Below are 19,792 nucleotides of genomic sequence, written 5' to 3' on the forward strand. Positions count from 1 at the left end.
CCTCAGCACAGGTGGGCGTGTCTCACATAAAGGATGTTGGAAATCCATCCCTGTTGGGCCATAATTGTAGGTGTCTTTCCTAGAAATCATGCAGTAGTGGAGTTTATTCAGCACTCCTAATGTCATCGTCCATTTAGAAGAAATAATTCTAATGGCAAGATACGCTAAACAAGAGATTGACTAATTGTAGTAGCTGTTGTTTGGGTTGGGTTTTGTTTTAACTTTTTATGCCTTTCAGCTACATAGAAGCAAATTTTCATATTTAAGCATCTGCATTGCCTTGAAAACAAGTTTGAATTGGTATTCTAGGACAGTATTTTGCCTTTAAGAGTGATTTAATGTTCAAATCTAGTCCTTGAACTTGACTTTGAGAAGGACCATAATTTCATTTACCTTAATTTCTCCAGAAAACCAGAAAAATGTTCATAGGAAATTCCTATGAAATTCCTATGTTCATAGGAAAATCCCTATCATCTCGGAGTATTTTAGTATTGCTGCTGGCCTAGAAGTAGCTGGGGTCTTCTGTCCTTTACTGGTCAGATGAATTTTTTCCAACATTGTTTTTTTCATGTTCAAAAAAGGAGGCTGACCTGGTTACAACACATGAACTTGGACATAACTTTGGAGCAGAGCATGATCCTGACAGTCTGCCAGAGTGTGCCCCCACTGAGGACCAGGGTGGGAAATATGTCATGTATCCTATTGCTGTCAGTGGGGATCATGAAAACAACAAGGTATGGTTATTTAGTTTTGCATCAACACAAAAGTTTCTGCTATGGTCAGTGACCCTTTGCACGGCAAATCTATTTAGTTAATGATTCCTGTAGTTTGAAACCACCAGAATGTAATGGATTAGCCATAAGAAAACATTTGCATGCAGCTGGGCTCTGTGTAAAATAAGCTCATCTTTGTAATCTGGGTTTCACTGGAGTTCATAGCATGTCAAGGTGCATTTGAATTAATTGTTTGTAATTAGCTGTGTCCATATGCTGCTACAAGCAAGTCTCAGCAAGAGTCAAATCCAGCACCTTCAGTACCACTCAGCGCTGGGGTGGTCCATAGCTGCTGTTGGAGAGGGGCTGCCAGGTGCCACAGCCGTGGTGGCAGCTTGCCCTGGCAGTGTGGGGTTGGCATTGTGCCTGTCCCAGATTAGCAGGGCATGCTTGGCTCGCAGTCTGCTCTGACCCGTGCCCAGCCCCTCTGCCCAGAGGCAGCGCAGTCTGTGCTTCTTGCTGCAGCTTCACATCCCATCCTGGGGCCGCTTAAGCCATGGGAGAGCTGGAGCTGTCTCTGAGCCAGACTGCGTGGGGGAGTCCCTGCAGTGTGCAGCAGTGCCCCTTACTGACCCGGCTGTTACTTTCCCATCTTAAAGTTTTTCCAAGGTATCAAACCGACAGTACAAAGGGAATAACTGCTTTCTGGAATGCCAGAGCTCAGGGACATGGGGAGACTGTGGCTGTCTTAGATGCCGGTTGTTGACAGAAAGGTACACTCAGTGCTGCTTTTTCCTCTGTGACTCTCTAGATGTTCTCAAGCTGCAGCAAAAAATCCATCTATAGGACCATAGAGGTCAAGGCCCAGGAGTGTTTCAAAGAGCGCAACAACAAAGTGTGTGGCAACTCCAGAGTGGATGAAGGCGAGGAATGCGATCCTGGCCTCTTGTACCAGCTGGCTGATCCCTGCTGCTCTGCAGACTGCAAACTGAAAGATGGTGCCAAGTGCAGGTAAGGGGAAATGAGCTGCAGCTTCTCTTTACACAGGAGAGACCGTTGGGCCGGGCTGAAAACTCCTAAAGGCACCTGCAGTGTCACAGGCCCCTTCCCTGGCTTTAAGGCTGAACGAGAGAGCTCACGACAGTGAAAGATTTCATAAAAGGCTTCTGTATGCATACATTAATTTTTATAGCATTCTGTTTGTTTTCCTGAGAAGTGTCAAGAGCCACAGCCTTGCAAGTTATTATTGTGTTGTCATTGTTATTACTACCATTATTATTGCAATTACTGCCTAAGCAAACTTAGGCAATCAAAAAGCATTAAAAAAGAAAACTTAGGCAATCAAAAAGCATTTGCACTTTCTGTGCAAATACAAGTTTTGTTTGTGTTGGAAGGTGGCTTTTTACACTGCTACATACTGGTAATTCCAGAGTGCTGCAAAATGTGTTTGAGCAGACAACACAGTGACTGCACTAACTGACTTCTCTTTCTGTTGTTGCCTTTTGGAGAGTTCATGCCTTGTTGCAATGCAGTGTCCAATCTTTTTTTTTCATAGTTCAGCTCTACACCATGTAACATTAGAGAGCTTGTGCAATTCCTGTTGTTTAGCAAGAAAATCCATGCATTTTAATGGGTGTTTTTGTACTAAGGGCTTTCATGTATTAGGTGAGAAAATGAAAGTAAAGACAATGGAGAATACAAAGTAGGAAACCTTCAGGGCAGACAGCAGGGGGAGAAATGTTTGGGGAAGGAAAGGGTGAAAGAACTTGTCCTAAGTTGCACAACAGGTTACAAGAGGTTGATCCAAGTGCCTTGAATAAATACAAGGGTCCCTCTGTTGTCTCTTAATATATTGTACTTTCTATGTGATTTGACCTTAAGTATATGAAGAGTGAGTATGTATGTAAGAAAGGTGTTGTAGGAGGGGACAGAGAGGACAAGGGTTGAATCAATGAGTCAGTCTCCAAGAAGTAGCTTTTTATTTCCGAAACATCTTTTTTCTCTGGCTTTGTCACACTTGTACTTATTTTTTAAAGATTGGTTAATATTTATTTCTTCCATTTTGATCTTTCCCCAGTGACCGAAACAGTCCTTGCTGTAAAGGCTGCCAGTTTGAAAGTGCACAAAAGAAATGCCAGGAAGCCATAAATGCCACTTGCAAAGGAGAATCTTTTTGCACTGGTAGGATGTAGTTCTGCCTCCTGTATGTCAGCTAGCCAAGTGCTTCAGGCTCAGTGTCCTGTTCAGCCCACTTTCAGTCTAGTGCCCTTTAGTCATCCGGTACATGTAATTTTAGAGACCAGTTAAGCAGCACAGTATGCTCCTATAATGAGTTTCATTGTAGTTCAAGAGTCACTTTGTGATTTATTGCCCAGAAGAACATTAAAAAAAAGTTGATTTTTAAAATATTTTTTTTGTTTCTTTCCCTTAAAAGAAAGGAAAAAAAAAAAGGCAAAACAGAATATATCCCTGGGAGGGAACAAGAATGAATTTTGCATAGTGGAATTACTGCAGCTCTGCTTCACTTCCCCACTTGTTTACTTTCTTCTCATAGTCTTTCTTGGAGACAGGGAGTCAAGTCAGCGTGTGCTTTGCTGAGGGGGGCTCCAGGGTCTGCACCTACTGCTTGTTTGCCAGTGCCACAATGCCCGAGCTGCTGAAAGCCTCCAGAGCTCCTGCTGCCTCTCAGAGCAGCTGGCAGGCAGCCTGCAGTCGAAAGCCAAGAACAAGCTATTGGGGTTTTCCTGGGATAAGTCTGTATTTCCATTATTTTCCTTCTTTCTTCTGCACACTTAGGTTCTCTGACCTTTGCTCTAACACAGTCCTCCCACTCTGCTGACTTCCATCTGCAGGGAACAGCAGCGAGTGTCCCCCTCCAGGGAACGCTCCGGATGACACAGTGTGCGTGGACATGGGCAAGTGCAAGGACGGGGAGTGTGTCCCTTTCTGCGAGAGGGAGAAGAACCTGCGGTCGTGTGCGTGCAACGGTGGGTGACACAGAGCGAACTGAAACGGGACTGGGACTGAAATTCGTATTTCACCCCTGCTCCTTGGAGAGTGCTGGCTTCACTGTGGGCTGGCCTTTTGGAGGTCTGAGTTTGTGGTTTCTGGAAAAGTTTAAACTGTTGGGTTTTGTCAGCTGTTCTCTGTTTAAAAAGGGGATGTCAATGTCCTCCTGTCTTCTGGCGGTTTGGGTTGAAGACACTAACATGAGACTTAGGCTCTGACACTCCAGCTAAAGGAGAGGACACTTTCCTACCTTCCAGCTCTACCACAGATGGACAAGAGGGGATTGTAAGGAGATTCCAACCAACCTCTGGATCTGGCATCTGGCAGAGGAGCAGTGGCTTCCAGCAAGGGGTTAAAGAAAGATTTCAGAGAGATTAAAATGCCTTAAGAATATAGAATGCCCAGCTTAATTCCCCTGCTAAGCTGCCTGCCATACACTTCTGCCAGTGACTTTTCCTGCTCCTTTGCTGTCCATATTATTCCCTAAATGTGGTAAAGCAGCTGGGAGTAGGATGAAAACTTCACAGGGGCAACCCAAGAAACTGCTGTGAGCCTCACCATTTGAGATTGAGGGCATAGTTGAGGAGACAGGTACCTAGAGGACTCAGAGCCCAAGAAACACTTAAATTTGTCTTTTTGGATGTGCTTAGAACACTCTTCATTGGCCTGTTGATTTGTGCAGTTTTGGGGTATCAGCTTGGAGAACTTGGTCTCACTGTACCCCTTAATATGTTGCACAGAGCATGCGATTGAGTTTTAGGCTTGATTGTCAGAGTGCCCAAAATTGGGCAGCTTGGTCCTGCTTTCCCTGAGGGGCAGCTGGTCAGGACTATGCTCAGCCAGGAGACACATGGGGTTGTGGGTAGCAGGTGACTCTTTGTGCTCCCGAGGAATGAGTTTGCTGCTCTATTTCAGAAACAGATAATTCCTGCAAGGTGTGCTGCCGGGACGAGCAGGACAGGTGCACGCCGTACGTGGATGCCAACGACCAGTTCCTGTTCCTGCGCAAGGGCAAGCCCTGCACTGTGGGGTTCTGTGACACAAATGTAAGTGTGCCCAGCTCTGCTCTGCTGGGGACTGTGCTGGGGAAGAGAAGCCAGAACTTGAGCAGGGTAATGGGTTTTAAGTACCTCTTCATGGGGTAAATATTAAAGAGCGTTGGAGGCTGTGGGTGTTGGAGTTCTGCAGGGACCCATGCAAGGGGAAGCTGTTACCTTCTGGGGCTGCTCGTTACCTGCTCTGCTGCTCCCCACAGCTCAGCCGGGGACCCTGCACAGCTCAGCAGCCTGGCACCCTGCACAAAGGAGGGGACTGAGCGCTGCCGTAAGCTCGGTTGGGTTTGCAGCGCTTGCCTTTTCAGTTGTTCCCGTTAGCCCAATTAGTTCTTATTCCAGTAATTCGGGTCAGGGAGCAATCACATGGAAATCCAGCCAGCAGTATCTGAAAGGGGCAGTGAGCCTGTGGCAGGGACACTGGTGGGTTGCTGGCATTCATTGGCCTTTTCCATGGTACAGCTGTACGGATACCTGCAGACCCCAAGTGGCTGGAGCTAAACTGGGTATCAGCAGAAGTGAATTTGGGAGGGCATGCCCCAGTCCGTCTGCTGGCAGAACTGGAAGATCAAGGTTCTGCTCTGTTAAACCAGCACAGCCAAATCTGGGAGTGAGTTTGTTTGTAACCTTGGGCTCCTGAGAGCTGCAGCCTTCTTTTTGGATAATGGCATCTGAGGCTTCTAGTGTTTAAATCTCTCCAGAAACATCAGTTTTATGTCCCCTAACATGGGCCAAAGGTGGAGTAGATTTTGCACATTTCGAACAAAAAAAATTATCTGATTCATACTGCAACTGAATTGAAACTGGCTTGATAAAAATAAAGGCAGTAAAAATGGACTGCTGCTATTGGGCATGAGAGTAATTCTGTATTCAGAAGGTAAGCAAAGTCATACTGTGTCTGTAGTTGTCATTTCATTACCGTTATTGTACCTCCCTCTCCAAGAAGGCAGTATTTAATACTTGGGTAGTATAAGATTATTTTGTTACTTTTGTAGGGCAAATGCGAGAAGCAAGTACAGGATGTGATTGAACGATTTTGGGATTTCATAGACCAACTCAGCATCAATACTTTTGGTAAGATACATAACCATATATCCTTTGGGGATTTTTGAGTTCATGACATGAACCTCTAAAGCCTGGGGGGGGTTAGCTGCCTGGATTTATTCACTGTGTGCAAGAGTAGCTGTGCTTGTGATATATTGAAGTACATTTTTGCCTGAAGTTTGACGCTACTGATCTCACCTTTTAAAGCTGAAAGGATGGGAGATTGTTTTGCATTTTTGTATTCTATTTTTTTCCTAGGCATCTTCCAAGCTTGTGAAAAGGATGATAGCTTCTTGTCTGAATACCAAGAACTAGGTCAATTAGAGAAAAGCAAATAACAGTCAGTCTCTGTAGAGGTCAGCTAGATTCAGCAGGGTATAAAGTGGGCCTCTCAGTGGGATTTAAATGTCAACAGAAAGGGAGGGGAACACTTCCTTTCTCTGTCATTTAAGAAAACCAGAGGTCACACACCTCAAGCTGTGCCCGTCCTGAGTCACTCCCTGTGACTGAGTGGGCCTCCTTGGTCTTGATCCCAGCTATGCAACCTAAGCAGGTGTCACCTCACCCCAGGTGTCACCCCCAGTGTCTCACTCTGTGTTACTGGCACCAGACGAAGCCCATGGTTAAGCTGGTGCTGTGTCATGAGCCCTAACTGTGTGTGCTCATGGCACCACTTTGCCTGCACAGTGCAATTTCTGGCATGCAGCTTTCAGTCTCAAGTTTCAGAGACAAAAAATTTGGTAACTGATAAAGCTATTTAGTCTGCTTGGATAGAGGCAGTTTTTGAATCTTTGGCATCCAAATATTTTTGTTTGTGGAGGCAGGTAGAGATCACATGACTGTTACATCAGAATGTGATAATGGACTCGCAGTGTCTTGTGTGAGTGAGAGGCAGCTTGGCTGGCTCAGTATAGGCTGCTCCAAAACAGCCCATATTCAATATTACAGCCTCACAGCATTTCTCTTCAGAGAACAACAGAGAAAAACCTGTTAACATACTGGATGCAATTTTTAAAAATTATGTAAATTTATCTTTGCCTACCTCCAAGTAGGCAGCCTGTATTTCTCTAAGCAATTCTGAGGCTTCAGTTGCCTGAGCAGTGGCTGCAGAAGGGGGGATAGATGTGTGTGTTCATCAAACAGTATTTGTGGGTAACTGACAGATTTGAACTGGTTCCACAGGGAAGTTCCTAGCGGATAATATAGTGGGCTCTGTGCTTGTCTTCTCCTTACTGTTTTGGATTCCTCTCAGCATCCTTGTGCACTGTGTGGTGAGTAAGCTGTCTTTGAGATGACTGCTCTGTTGGATTTTGCTGTGAGAACACTCTTCATATGTGAAGTGGCAGATGGCTGTGGGAAAAATGATGGGAAGCTTTTAGCAAACCCTGGGGGGAAATCCAGCATATGTAAGGCTTACTGCTCCTTCAGTAGGCAAAACTCTTGCTAAACTCTGCCAGGCCCTGGCAGACCCAGCGCTCCCACGACTATTCCCTGGAGCCCTTCCCATTCTTTCCCAGGCAGATTTTCTTTCTCTGCCTTCTGAGTTCCACCCAAGTATAATTTTGGTATTTTTATCATTAAAAACAAATTCTTCTAAAGCCCTGCGAAGAAAAGACACCCACATTTTGAGAGAACACCCAGAGTGGGAAGTGATCTTGGGTGGATGGGTAAAGAGAGTCAGTGAGCTCATGGCCACTGGGAGTGTGGACATGTGGGGTGCTGCTGACAGCAGTGTGGGCTTAGAGCAAAGGGATGCTGTGCCCACAGGCACTCCTGGGATTGATGGGAAGTAGGGGACTCCCACAATGTGCTGAGTCCCTGCAGGAAAAGGAGTCTTTGCCACAGGGAAATTAACTTTCTTATTTTGTTGTGTGTTTTTCAATAGGACAAGAAATTGGACAAGCAGTATGAGGAGAACACAAAGTCCCTGTTTTGCCCCAGTGTAAGTTGCTGTCTGAGTCTGAATAGGCAGAATGCTGCCCCATGTGTATTGGAAAACCTGAAGCTCAGGTGTCTGCAGAGGAGATACCAAGAGTAGTAAGAGAGAGCCCCAGAGCCCCATGCTGCAGAGGGGTGAATCCATGAGAGGGGAAGCTGGTTTCTGAACAAGCCTCAGTTCACTCTTACCAAGCACTGCAGCATGGCAGGCTCTGATCCTTCCTTCCTGTAAGAGCTGAGCCTTGTTGGCAGAGCCCCTCTGGTGCAGCAGAGAGGGGCAGGAAGCCACGCTGCTCTGCAGAGCACGGCTTCACCCGTGTCCGGCATCCCCTCGGCACAGCACGCTGGGCAGCACCAGCCACAGGCTGCTAGTTCCCAGCCAGGTGGAGTCACTGAAACATGAGGCTCAAAAACCTCTGCAAAATGCAGTGTCTTTGCTGCAGAATGGCTGTTTGCAGGAGGTGGCTTCTAGCAGCCAGATGTGCTACAGCCTTCCAGTTGCTCAAGTGTCACATCAGCAGCACTTCTGAGCTTGCAGATGGTGAGCTGGGAGAGGGGAAGAGCAAAAAAGTGCCAAGAAAAATTTTAATTACAGTCCAGCACGGGGCACCTTGTGACATAGAGGTTTGGGTATCCTTTCCTGTGCTTTGACAATCCAGTTCCTATTAAGAACTAAAATATTCAGTTAAGGAAAAGTTGTTCTGTTAGGAGAGGGGAAAAAAGCCTCGTGGAGCTCTTCCTTGTACAACCATTGGAAGAAGCATACTGAAGTTGGAGACTACTGAGGCAGAGTGCCTCTGTCATCTGCTGTGATAGAACTGAGGGTGATCTTAGTTTGAGTGCCCCATAGCTGTGATATGAGAAAAGTTATCTTAGTGCTTCTTGCCTGCATTCAATTGAGAACATCCCAGAGGCAGGAGAGAGAGCACAGGTGTAGCCAATGGTCTCCTTGCACAGCAAGGAGAACTGTTGCTCTCTACCAGCAGCAGTTTAATAAACAGATTTTGTGTCTTTTGAATCTGCTGAGGATGGAGAGTTGGGAAATGGTAGCAGGTAAATATCTGATTCTTCCCAGAATTAGCATTTGCTGAGGTCCTTGGGGAATTTTTATGCTTAGAGATATCTGGATATTTTCCAAACCATTCTGAAATAGTAGCAGACATCAATGTACTTGAACTTAAACTGGGTTGAGTTACGATGACACTGATCCCTGCAGTGTTTGACCCTGTGTTCAGTGCAGTTCTTGTACGTTAAACCATGAACTCTCCAAGTTGGAGGACTGGAATAAGCTGTACCTTGGACTGTTTCCCTACACTGAGCTCTGTGCTATGTAGCTTGACCCTGCATTTCCAGTCCTAGGCTTTGCCAAAGCAGTTTGGGCCCCAGGAAGGAAGGGCCGACTCATCAGCTCTTCCCAGTGAGGCTGTCACCTGTGGTGCTTTATACAGAGGAGGAAGCAGAGACAGAACAGCTTTTCTGCCTTTAGGGAGTGGCACAGAGGACAGCCTTTAAGCAGTTTTCACAGGAGCGCAGCTGCTCCTCAGAACTTGCCTCCTCCCTTCGAAAAATGCTGCAAAAACCGAACCCTGGACCAGCTGCTGGTTGCTTTTGCCAGTGACGTGGCCACTTGTGTCTTGCAGAACGTGGAGATGCTCAGCAGCCTGGACTCTGCCTCCGTCCGCATCATCAAGCCGTTCCCTGCAGCGCAGGCCACGAGCCGGCACCAGCCGCTGCAGCCCCTGGCGCCCGCGCCCGCCGCGCCCCGCGCCGCCCAAGCAGGAGCACCAGCGCATGGACACCATCCAGGAGGACCCCAGCACCGACTCGCACATCGACGAGGACGCCTTTGAGAAGGACCCTTTCCCAAACAGCAGCTCTGCCGCCAAATCTTTCGAGGACTTGACAGACCACCCTGTCATCAGGAGTGAGAAAGCGTCATCCTTCAAACTGCAGCGCCAGAACCGGGTGGACAGCAAAGAAACAGAGTGCTAGTGTCCTGCTGCCTTCTACATGTATGACTCCTGTCTCCAAAATAAGGATCTGAAACCATTTCATTTCTATAAATATAAATATATGTATATATATTTTTGTGAGGGAGTGGGAGAATAAGGAAGTGACCTACTGCAGATGCTGGTCATGTGTATGACCTTCCTTAAACTACATTTATTAGAGCATTATATCTTTTACAAAGGAAAATCCAAACAAGAAGTGGCTTGTTTTTGAAGCTTTTTGGATTTGGTTTTCTACTTCCTTGACCTTTAACATTTCCTTCAACCTGTGGTGCAAAACCAAATATCCTGATGGATATTGGATTGTGTATATCAGCCGTTTTTTATAATTTAATATTTTGTAGTCTGACAGCACTGATAGACAAAATTAAGGGGCTTTTAAAACCAAAATGAACTCTGCAGTATGTTCCATAATAGAGTAAATAATTTAGCAGTTTAAGGTACATGTACCCAAAAGCCTAAGCAAATGCCTTGAGAACAGAAAGTACTGAAACAGGTAAAAATACAGGCTCGCAGCATTCAGTAAAATGCATAATCAGAATAAAGAAACTTAAAATGCCCAGCTTCTGTATAAATAAAAGGATCACAGAGGCTGTTACACTGTACACAGTGCATGAGAAATGCTCCTCTAGCACAAAACTCTTCTGCCTCAGTGGTGAGGCTGTCTTGTCTTGGTGGCTTTTGTTGGGAGCTTCCCACTCTGCACCAAGGTTTGTGTGTCGCAGGTGTCTGGTTGGAAAAAGAAGCGCAAAGGAAGAAATCATTTATGCAGATGATATTTTAAGCTGCTGTTTACAGCAGTTTTGGTGCAGAAATGTTTCTCCAAATGTTATTTTAAAACAGGCAACACTATTGTTGAAATTTTCAAATAACTGAGCTCAGTTTTCTGTGGTCTCTGTGGCCTTTGGAAGCTCCTGCTGCATGAATGATGGGAAAAAAAATCATTCCATTGCAGGGGAGGCATTTGTTTTAAAACAATTGTGAATTAATAAAGAAATAAACCTTTGTTCAAACTTGCAGGGTAAGTATAAGGAGGAGATTTTGTGAATACTGATACTCACACAGGTAGTAAAACATGATGTTAAGAGCTGATAATTGGATGGTGTCTTCTGTACACCTGGAGATCTGTCAGGTGAGCTGGACTGGCACACGAGCATTGTTTTAGCTTAGCAGCAGATGGACTGACACAGCAGAGTCACAGAGCAACTGCCCTGGTAGTACAGCAGCACCTTCATTCTGCAGCTGTTTTCTGCCACAATAATCTATCGGTAAAACTGACAGAACGTGGCCAAGGGCAGAACCATTTAACTCCTACAAGCCTGGACTCAGGCACAGGGACGTGGGGCTGCGGTGAGCCCATGTTTTTAAATGAGAGCGAAAGGAACTGAACCCGTGCTGCGAAGTTGTGAGTGCTCCCTGTCCTCCACAGCCAAGGATACTTGTTACACTAGTTACTTGAATGTGTGCCTTATGGTATTCCTATCTGACTAGCTACTATGTTTTATATGCTGGTTTTGAACTTTGTTTGGGCTTGTTTGTTTTTGTTCAAGTTTTCTTTTTTTGATTCAGTGCAAAGTACACATGTCAGGAGTTAATTTAATTCCCAACAAAATAAAAGCTTTTTATATTAAAAAAATCAGTTAAACAAGAGCTGTTTCTCTGCAGTCCTTTCATAAAAGATCTCCATTCTCTGGTTGTCAAAGCCTGGGTTAAAAGTCTGGCACGCAGCCAGGCAGGAACCAGGATTTCTGCCTGCTCCTCTCTGAACTCAAATGCTGCAGGGGCCAGACCTGGACTATGAGGGTGCAGACCTGCACCGTGAGGGCTGCCTGCTTCCTGCCTGGGCTGGAGCTGGAATGCCATGTGTCCTGCAGATTATCATCAATTCAGATGGCGACATTAACTGCCTGAGGGATGGGGGTGTGCTCAAATGCCTGTTCAGCTACCAAATCTGTGAGCACATGTTCTCAGCACCAAGGTCTTCACATCCCAGGTGAAAACCATGCAGTGGCAGGTGCTTGGGAGCACGAAAACAGAGATTTGGAGCAAGCCTTGGAACTCACTGAATCCATCCCCCAGCCTGGGCTGTATTCCAGAAACTGAAAGCAGTACTTGCATGATTTGTTCGTAACATCTAAGGCAGGAAGATCCACAGCTTCCCACTAGGAACCCCTTCTGCTGTGCAGCCAGTATCTACTGTAAGCATTTATTACAGAAAGGATAGTCCAGTTAAGCACTCATAAATATTTATATATCAAACTTGCTTTTTCTCTGGCTCCAGGCACATGAAAAATACTTATGGTTCAGTTTATAACACTGTTACATAGGAGATGACAGGTCTTGGCTAGCTTGTCTTGATTATTTAATGAAGCAAAGGCAGTCTAATGGCACTGACCGTGCAGGACAGCATGAGAGCCTCTCATTACTCTCTCACCCCCTTCATAATAAGCACACCTGTTCCATGTCAACATAACTGTTAATACAGCCCAGAATTGTGGAGGGGGTAGATTTGCAGTGATACACCATTTGATTTTTATGCACGGTTAGTTGTATCATTTTTGCTGCTATCTGGCTTGCTAGACCATCATTTCCCAAACCATTTTTTCCATACTTGTTGAATTTCATTTAGGTTGCAGACAATGTTTTTTTTTGTTTGTTTGTAAAGGCAGTTTTGTAGTTTTTGTTCTCTTGGCCAAAACCTGCATAGTCTGCAGTACTTATGTATTAGATGAGTTGTAAAATTATTTTAACACTTAAAGGGTCGTCTTAACTCAATGGCAAATGACATACAATGCAGCTTTGTCAGCAGAGATGCAGACCTTTTCTAGTAGTTTCTCCAAGGTCATATATCTACCAGTTTTATACTGCCCAGAAACATGCACTAGTCTGAAACCTGTGCCTATACAGAAGAGCTGGGTAAAAAGAAGCTGCTGCTGGTGCCAGAGCAAGTGACATTTTAAAAGCCCTGCTCTAAACTACTCTCTATCAATACCAAAGCCACAGTAAAACGTAGGGAACTGCTGTTCCTGTTGTATTACATCCAAATAAATGAATTTGGACTGACACTAATGGCTCTTGACAAACTCCACACTCCTGCCTCTTATGAGCTCCTCTGTGTTTAAAGCAAGTAGATGGTATTAATCACAGTGCAGTTCCCAAAGCTCAGCACGGCCAGGAACTGCTCAGGGCAGCCCCTATCCCTTGGCCACAGAACAGCGGAGACTCATATTCCTCTGAGTCCTCCAAGGAAAGAGCTACTCATCCCCACAGCTATCCTGGCAACAGCAGCATGAAGAAAAAACACCTCAGGGCACACCCCAAGTGATCTCACCTTTATTCTCCCACAGACCAAGAGAAGGGGACAGAGAAGAGCGTTGCTGGGGACTCCCCAGTGCCATGTTCCCTGAGGACACGGGAGTTCCCTGAGTTTGCAGCACGTTGCTGGATACTGAGCTGGCTCTGTCTGGCACGGCTGCCCCGGCTCCTCCCTGCAGGGGTGTCACAGGAGACTGGCCTCGGGGTTCGTGTGGTCCACATCACGCCAGTAAGGGAGCAGTGAAGGAAGAGCAGACAGTTTGTTTTCCAGGTGTGACCAAAGCTGAGCTGCTAGAAAGCTGTTGCCTTTCGTTGATAAATGAAGACCATCAGACAAATAGGAAGAGAAATCCTGCAAGTGAGGTTAAAACCATGTATTAGTGGATTTGCCAGCTGCAAAGAGACAGCCTTTAGTAATTTTTCAAAACCAGCTGGTAAACTGGTTTTATTTTTCACTGTTTATGTTAAAATGTTAAGAGAATGTTCTGATAGCCAAAATCACTGCTATTCATCAGTAAAAGATCATAGGATTAAAGTGATGCAATCAAAAGTCACCAGGTCTACTGCACTGGGGAGAGCAGGGGAGAGAAAATGTTCAGGGTCCAAACTAGAGTTATTTGCTCACAGGAAAAGTCTGCAGTCTCCCATGGATGAGTTTGGGTATTTGGTCAGAAGCATCAGCAACACCCTTGTGCAGCCAGATCTGACCTCAAAATTAGCCCAACATTGCACAGTGGGCTGGACAAGAAACCTCCAGAGGCCCCTTTGAACCTAAACTATTCCATGACTCAAGTTCAAGGAAAAGGCTATTTAGATATGATGTACTCAGGATATTTGCTACCCAAGCACCAGGGCCAGTTTGCATACAGCTTTAATTCTCATAGCCAACTACGAAGCACTCTGGATTATTTTTTTCCTTCCCTAAAGTGCAATTTGGATGTATTTTGTAGCATTTCAGTGATAATGCAGCACCACCAGTTCCTCTATGCTAAATGATGCACTTCACAATTCATGACAGTTTCAAATATTTCTGATTTCATCGTACCTGATTCTTCTGCATCAGGGTCCAGAGGTCGAGCACATCCGTGCCGCATTCCCTGGCCACCTGGACGCAGGCCTGGGCGTACTGCCCGGTGGTGGCGTTGCTGCGGTTCAGTTTGTCACCTGCCAAGCAGAAACAAGGAAAACATGCAGCACCCGCCACTGATGCAGCACCATTCCAGTCTTCTGTGGCAAACACCGTCTGCATCAGGTGTTAAACCAGCAGGCATAAACAATCACAAACTAAACCCAACGCGCAGCAATGTCAGTGGCTGGAAGCTACAGCTTGCGTGGTCTTTTTCAGGGCACCCTTTGGTTCTGAGTCACTTGAAAATGTCTCTTTTGAAGAAATGCATCAGGCTGAGAGAGAAGCAACAGCAACGAGCAGACAGTATAATTCTGCTGCTCACAGCTCTCACCTTCTGGCAAGCTTCAGGTGAAAGCAGTGCTTAGACTTAAAACTCTTCATACACCTGCTAAGGCAGGTAAAACAGAGTTAAGTAAATGGAAATGTATTTACAAGTAGCTTTCTGCTTTTTGTCTGACTCCACATGCAACTGGTCCTCTCAGTAGCCCAGGTGCTACTTTTCGCACCTGGATGAATGCTCCTGTGAACATCACCAGCCTCCTGCTTCCCATCTCTCCTTTGCTTTGGTATCTGGCAAAACTAGAAACAGGCAGAAAACTTCTCCTTGATACTGGAGGGCAGATGGTCTGATACCGCTGCTTACTGTGCCCACAACACTTCACTTATGGTCCACGGTCTGAGATCACCCTGTCTTTTGTTCCATCCCTACACAGTACTCTCTTTTAGACACATGCTGGCAGATTCAATGCTGTAAATTCAAGTTTCCTCCCCTCCTACCCCATAAAAAGGACAGTTTTAAGAGGAAAATGGGTTAACACTACAAGTGCTCCTGGACAGCTGGGAGCCAGATAAGCAGCATTTGAGGTGTGCTCACATGATCAGATCAAAGCCTCCTAATGCAAAATCATATAATGTTGTCTCATTTAATGCAGTTTAAACTTAGGGTCATCTTCAAAGTTTTACTACTTTAATTAACAACATAACTGAGGATATACAACACCACCTAAATCATAGAAAACTGTGCCACGAAGGTACCAGCTCTATGTATCATCTACTATGTATTTGTACCTAACCTGACTCAAAAGTTTTTTATAAATGTGTAAGAACTGGACAAGGTGTCCCAACAGAAAAGAGCACATGCTCGCAGGAGGTAAAAACTGTCACTGCTGGAGTCAATGGGATTATGGCAATTTCCACCAGCTCAGTAACACAAAGTAAGTGGTGCTATTATGTCTCTAATTTTAGAATTAGCTTAAATAACATAATGGGAAATAATTTAACTACCTCTTTCTTCTTTTTCAGGCACTTTTATTAGCATCCTTAGAATATGGTACTCTCTGGTATTGTTTTTTTTAATTTTCAAATTAACCTGGCTGGGATACTACTGCTTATCCAAACAGATGTGAAATCCACTGTACCTAGTAAAAATTTTTAAAAGGCCCACAATGCCAACATTTCTTCCATTATTTGTATTATTCTGGAAGCTGTTGGGACATGATGGAATCTGCCTAGGACATGCTGACCAACCCCATGTTCTTAGAGGGCAGCCACTTCTGTCAGTTTTATGCATTAACAAATCAATCAACACTTTGGAAAGGATGTTTGTCATTACTTGGCAGTTACTCCATGAGCTTATCCAGAAGTTGTTTAGTAAAACAGCAGCCCTCTTCCAACAAGTCATAAACACGACTGCAATATGGCACACACATGAAGGAAACCACCTGACAACCTGGGATCTGTCACTTACACTCCACTTGTAAAATGCAGAATTCCACCCACCCTCATAATTCCTTTACCTTTGGCTAGACATGCCTTTTCCCAAGCTGATTCCTGAAGAGGTGGGGGCGTTATCAAAATAATCTTGTCTGCAGTAATGTCTACTGACTTCAGGTACTGCACCATGCTCTTCAGGTTGGCAGCGTACTCCTCCAAAGGAACGTGCTGCTTAGGGTTCAGCTCTGTCAGGGGTGGAGCACACGCATCAGTGGGGCTGAGCTCCCTGCAGGCTTCTTACACAGCATAACAGCACTTTTACACAGTGTGGCCACGGACACTCAGTTCCAGCATGCAGTTCCTCTCAATCACGGATTCGGGAGGTGTGGTAGGAAAATTCTGTTCCTCGATACCCAAAGCAGACAAATCAAGAGTTTAAAGACAGCATTTCTAACAGGCAAATAAGGCACAGGGGAAAAAAAACCCTACAGTTGGGGTTTTTTTTAACATGTTTTTTTCACAACTTCATATCCTAGTATCAGAAAATATAATCACCTCAAACCTCGCCTGAACCAAAACCCGAGATTTCCAATATTCTTGGATGCAGAGAAAATTTTGGGAAGTCCTGTGGACATACAGTCAGTCCTTCACGCACTGATGTTATCATTTTGATTAGACTCTGCATCCTGCTATGCTCATCTGAAAGAGAATCCAAATGCTGCCTTCCCTCCTTTCCTCAGCCCACCTGCCGAGAACTCATCAGTCTTCTCTAAAGACACAAGAAACAACTGGGTGCCCGACTCCAATTTTAGGCAACTGCTACACAACAAAGTCTTGAGCCTCCTGACATTTATTTGTCTAGTATTAAAACTTGGTGATAGGGAGAGAAATGGAAGGCACTGCACGGTTTAAATACAAATGAAATGACAGAAAACAAACCTCTGTACAAATGGAAAGAGAGTAAACAGTTCCGAGAGAAGAAGCAGGAAATGCCTATTCTGAAATGTTCTGCCTATTTTGCTAAACTGTAAAACTGTTTTAAGAAAATAGGTCAAGAAAGCAAGCTACTCTACCTTTCAAAGCACTGTCATTAGCTCCAAAGAAAATAGTAACTGCAGCAATACTGTCAGCACTAGTACTTTCAGTGATCAGTCTTGGAAGAATTAATTTAGCCCATCTGGTGTTGTACCCTGAGATCCCACGGTTCACAACGTCACATTTTCTGAAACAGAGACACATATCAAAAAGAACATCTCTTCTCTGTCCACCAAAACAAAACTTTGGAAGGTCTGAACCATTCCGTCAGGCCATCTGCCTCCATCCCTCTCAGGAAAAATGAGATGTCACCTGAGTTTTCAACGGGATCATGCTTTGAAAGTGCACACACAGGCTGCACATGTACTGTTTACCTGTTACACCATGGAACCAGGACAACAATCCTGACAATCACTACGGGATTTTTAATTCCACTCAAGCTTTGAGTAGAAACACCCAATGAGTATTTTCACCAGTTCTGGGCATGCTGCCCAGAAGGCAGTTCCACTTCACTAAATAAATAAATGTCAATAAATAAACATGTATTAACTGCTGTTGGTTTTCATTTAGAAAAGCTCCATGACTTTCTGCAAGCTAGAACTTACTTTTGAAATTTAAGCTCTTACCTGACCAGTCTCTCAGCAAGGTATGCCCCCCAGCCATTTTCCTGGAAGGAGTACTGAAAACAATGAAAATGGTTAGATCCTCACTGGAAGAACTTGTTCTCCAGAGCTTAGTCCCACCACTGGCACCTTCCCACCTGCAAAGCTTTTGTGCACGGCCTCTGGCACTGCTGCTGGTGCATTTCCTCTCTCCCTGCCCTGTCCTCCGAGGTCCAACAGTCCTGGTTTCACCCAGGCACACCACTGGCCTCCGAGGCAACCCACGGCTGGTACCTCTGGAGGGACTGACCCTGTGGTCCCTTCAAAATCCAAACTGACTGCTGTTGGACTGCAGTTTCATTTTGGCCAGTAAGGGTTTGCTGTGTTTGGAATATTTTTCTACTTTATTTCTAAGATTCTTTCATTCTGAAGAGCACCTCTCAAAAATCCTCCCTCTTCATGGGGTTCAGTTTAATACCCACCTCTTCCAGAAACAGAAAAACTAATTCCTTCTCCTTATTCCCACTGCTGCACCATCCTCTCTGCTACAATTCTGCAGTGAGTCGGCTCAGACATCCATCTCCCAATTAAGACAAACCTGGTCTCTGGTTAGTTTTTCATCAGAGCAGTTCTGTGACCCACCACACAACCCATGCAACAGAAGGCAGGCACCCAAAATCAACGCTCAAGAGCTTCTGCTGCCTCAGAGTTGTTCACCAGGAGCAGCCTCCTCAGTGCAGGAGCTGTCTCCGGGCTGGCGGAGCGGGACACGGGGAGCAGGGATGGCCCAGGAGCCGGGAGGGCAGTGCCGGTCCCTGCAGGGCAGCACGCTGGGCCCGCGCATGGAAAATGCCCCTGACACCCGAAGGTCCCAAGCTACACCTTCGCGCCTCGAACACAGCGACCTCAAGAATTCCTGTGAGGCGACCCCGAGCCTCACATGGGCCCGCAGGCGCGAAGGCCCCGGCGCAGCCTCAGGGCGGCCGCGGGGCCGTGAGCGGGGCCAGGAGCGCTCCCGGCTGCGCCCGCCGGACCGGCCCTTTCCCGCCGCACCGGCCCTTTCCCGCCGCTCGGCGCCGGAGCTCGGAGCAACGCCGGCATCGGCTGGGCCCCGGTACGAGGAGCCGGGCTGGCCAGGGAGCTCCATGCGGGAGCCGCGGGGCAGGGCGGGCGGCCGGGCACTACCTCAGTGATGGAGTCTCCGAAGAGGAAGACGCGAGGCCAGCGCAGGAGCCGCCCGCGGGCTCCCGGCTCCGCCAGCGCCATGGCCGCGGCCGGACATCCGCCGGGAGCGGCGGCGGCCGCCTCGCTTCCTCTGCAGCGGGAAACGGGGCGGGCCGGGGGAAGGGCCCGGTTACAAACCAGCCTCAGGTTCCAGCCCCACTCAATCTTTTATCGCCTCTTTAAAAGGCTCAGGGGCGCGCCCGGGGAGCCACCCCTCACACACCCCCGTGCGGGCTGGAAGCGCTCCCGGCGGGACGCGCGCAGCTTCACGGCCTTCATCTATTTCAAAGAGAGACTTCCTTCTTAAGAAAATGCAACTACCTCACTTAAAAGACTTCAGGTTGAGCCTGCTAACGACACAATTTGGGGAGGAAAGTATCACTAATTTTGCTGATCGTCTAACACTACTATGAAGATCATCGTTTGACAACAACTGCAGCTACCTCCGAGCATCAGTGCCACCGTGTTTGGAATTCCGCTCTGTGTCCTGCAGTGGCTGATACTCCGTGTCCCTCCTCCCAGGCCGGGGCGGTCACTGCTTGGGGCAGACGAGGCTGTCACAGTGGGTGCTCATGACCCACTTCTCTTGCAGGTGGTGGTGTTCCTCTAGTCCCGTTAAAGCAAGACAGCAGGCGGAGTTTCAAAGCTCCAACTAACCCCACCATGCAAACACGGATTCCCTTTTCAGTTGTGTTCAAGATCCTTTGACTTCAAGTAGATACAAGCATGCAGGCAATCACTTCCTCAACAAGAGCAAAACTATATATGCAAACTCAATACATGCAATTTATCCTCCAACTGGTTTTAATATTCAAAAATACAAAACTCCGTTTAATCTTTGTAATTCTGAATCAGGTTAAGAATTATTTCTTGTATGTGCACATAAGAGAACATATGCACACTTTACCTGATTTAATGGCATCCATATGCACAAATACAGTTATTATGAGGTTGCTGATCCACTATGTGAAATAACTCAGCACTTTCACATTCACAGAATTGAAACCTT

At 46.2% G+C, this 19,792-nt stretch overlaps 2 protein-coding genes across 2 annotated transcripts in view; one reads left to right on the forward strand and one right to left on the reverse strand.

The window, feature by feature from the left end:
* ADAM17 (ADAM metallopeptidase domain 17) overlaps positions 1–11,415 on the forward strand; it is a 34,943-nt gene extending 23,528 nt beyond the window's left edge. Inside the window, 10 exon segments of the mRNA XM_038131980.1 lie at positions 582–734; positions 1,525–1,724; positions 2,791–2,894; positions 3,566–3,700; positions 4,638–4,768; positions 5,770–5,848; positions 7,001–7,089; positions 7,704–7,760; positions 9,397–9,516; positions 9,518–11,415. Of these exon segments, the coding sequence (XP_037987908.1) occupies positions 582–734; positions 1,525–1,724; positions 2,791–2,894; positions 3,566–3,700; positions 4,638–4,768; positions 5,770–5,848; positions 7,001–7,089; positions 7,704–7,760; positions 9,397–9,516; positions 9,518–9,748 (1,299 nt within the window). The 3' untranslated portion in view covers positions 9,749–11,415.
* A 1,667-nt stretch (positions 11,416–13,082) lies between these two features.
* Positions 13,083–18,923, reverse strand: IAH1 (isoamyl acetate hydrolyzing esterase 1 (putative)). Its single transcript, XM_038131981.1, has 6 exons — positions 18,745–18,923; positions 17,584–17,636; positions 16,996–17,144; positions 16,006–16,167; positions 14,126–14,244; positions 13,083–13,432 (listed from the first exon to the last, which is right to left on the reverse strand). Exons 1-6 carry the CDS (start codon positions 18,823–18,825, stop codon positions 13,265–13,267), a joined length of 732 nt encoding a protein of 243 aa, XP_037987909.1. The 5' UTR covers positions 18,826–18,923; the 3' UTR covers positions 13,083–13,264.
* Between the last annotated feature and the right edge of the window lie 869 nt (positions 18,924–19,792).

This window comes from Motacilla alba, chromosome 3 (genome assembly GCF_015832195.1).
Source record: "Motacilla alba alba isolate MOTALB_02 chromosome 3, Motacilla_alba_V1.0_pri, whole genome shotgun sequence".
Classification (NCBI taxonomy): domain Eukaryota; kingdom Metazoa; phylum Chordata; class Aves; order Passeriformes; family Motacillidae; genus Motacilla; species Motacilla alba.

What these genes read in the sequence shown, in the direction of transcription:
- IAH1 (XM_038131981.1), bottom strand. Translation starts at nt 18,825, where the DNA reads ATGGCGCTGGCGGAGCCGGGAGCCCGCGGGCGGCTCCTGCGCTGGCCT. An exon ending in TCGGAGACTCCATCACTGAG is followed by an intron (nt 17,637 to 18,744) that starts GTAGTGCCCGGC and finishes CATTGTTTTCAG; the next exon opens with TACTCCTTCCAGGAAAATGG. An exon ending in TAATGACAGTGCTTTGAAAG is followed by an intron (nt 16,168 to 16,995) that starts GTAGAGTAGCTT and finishes CACCCCTGACAG; the next exon opens with AGCTGAACCCTAAGCAGCAC.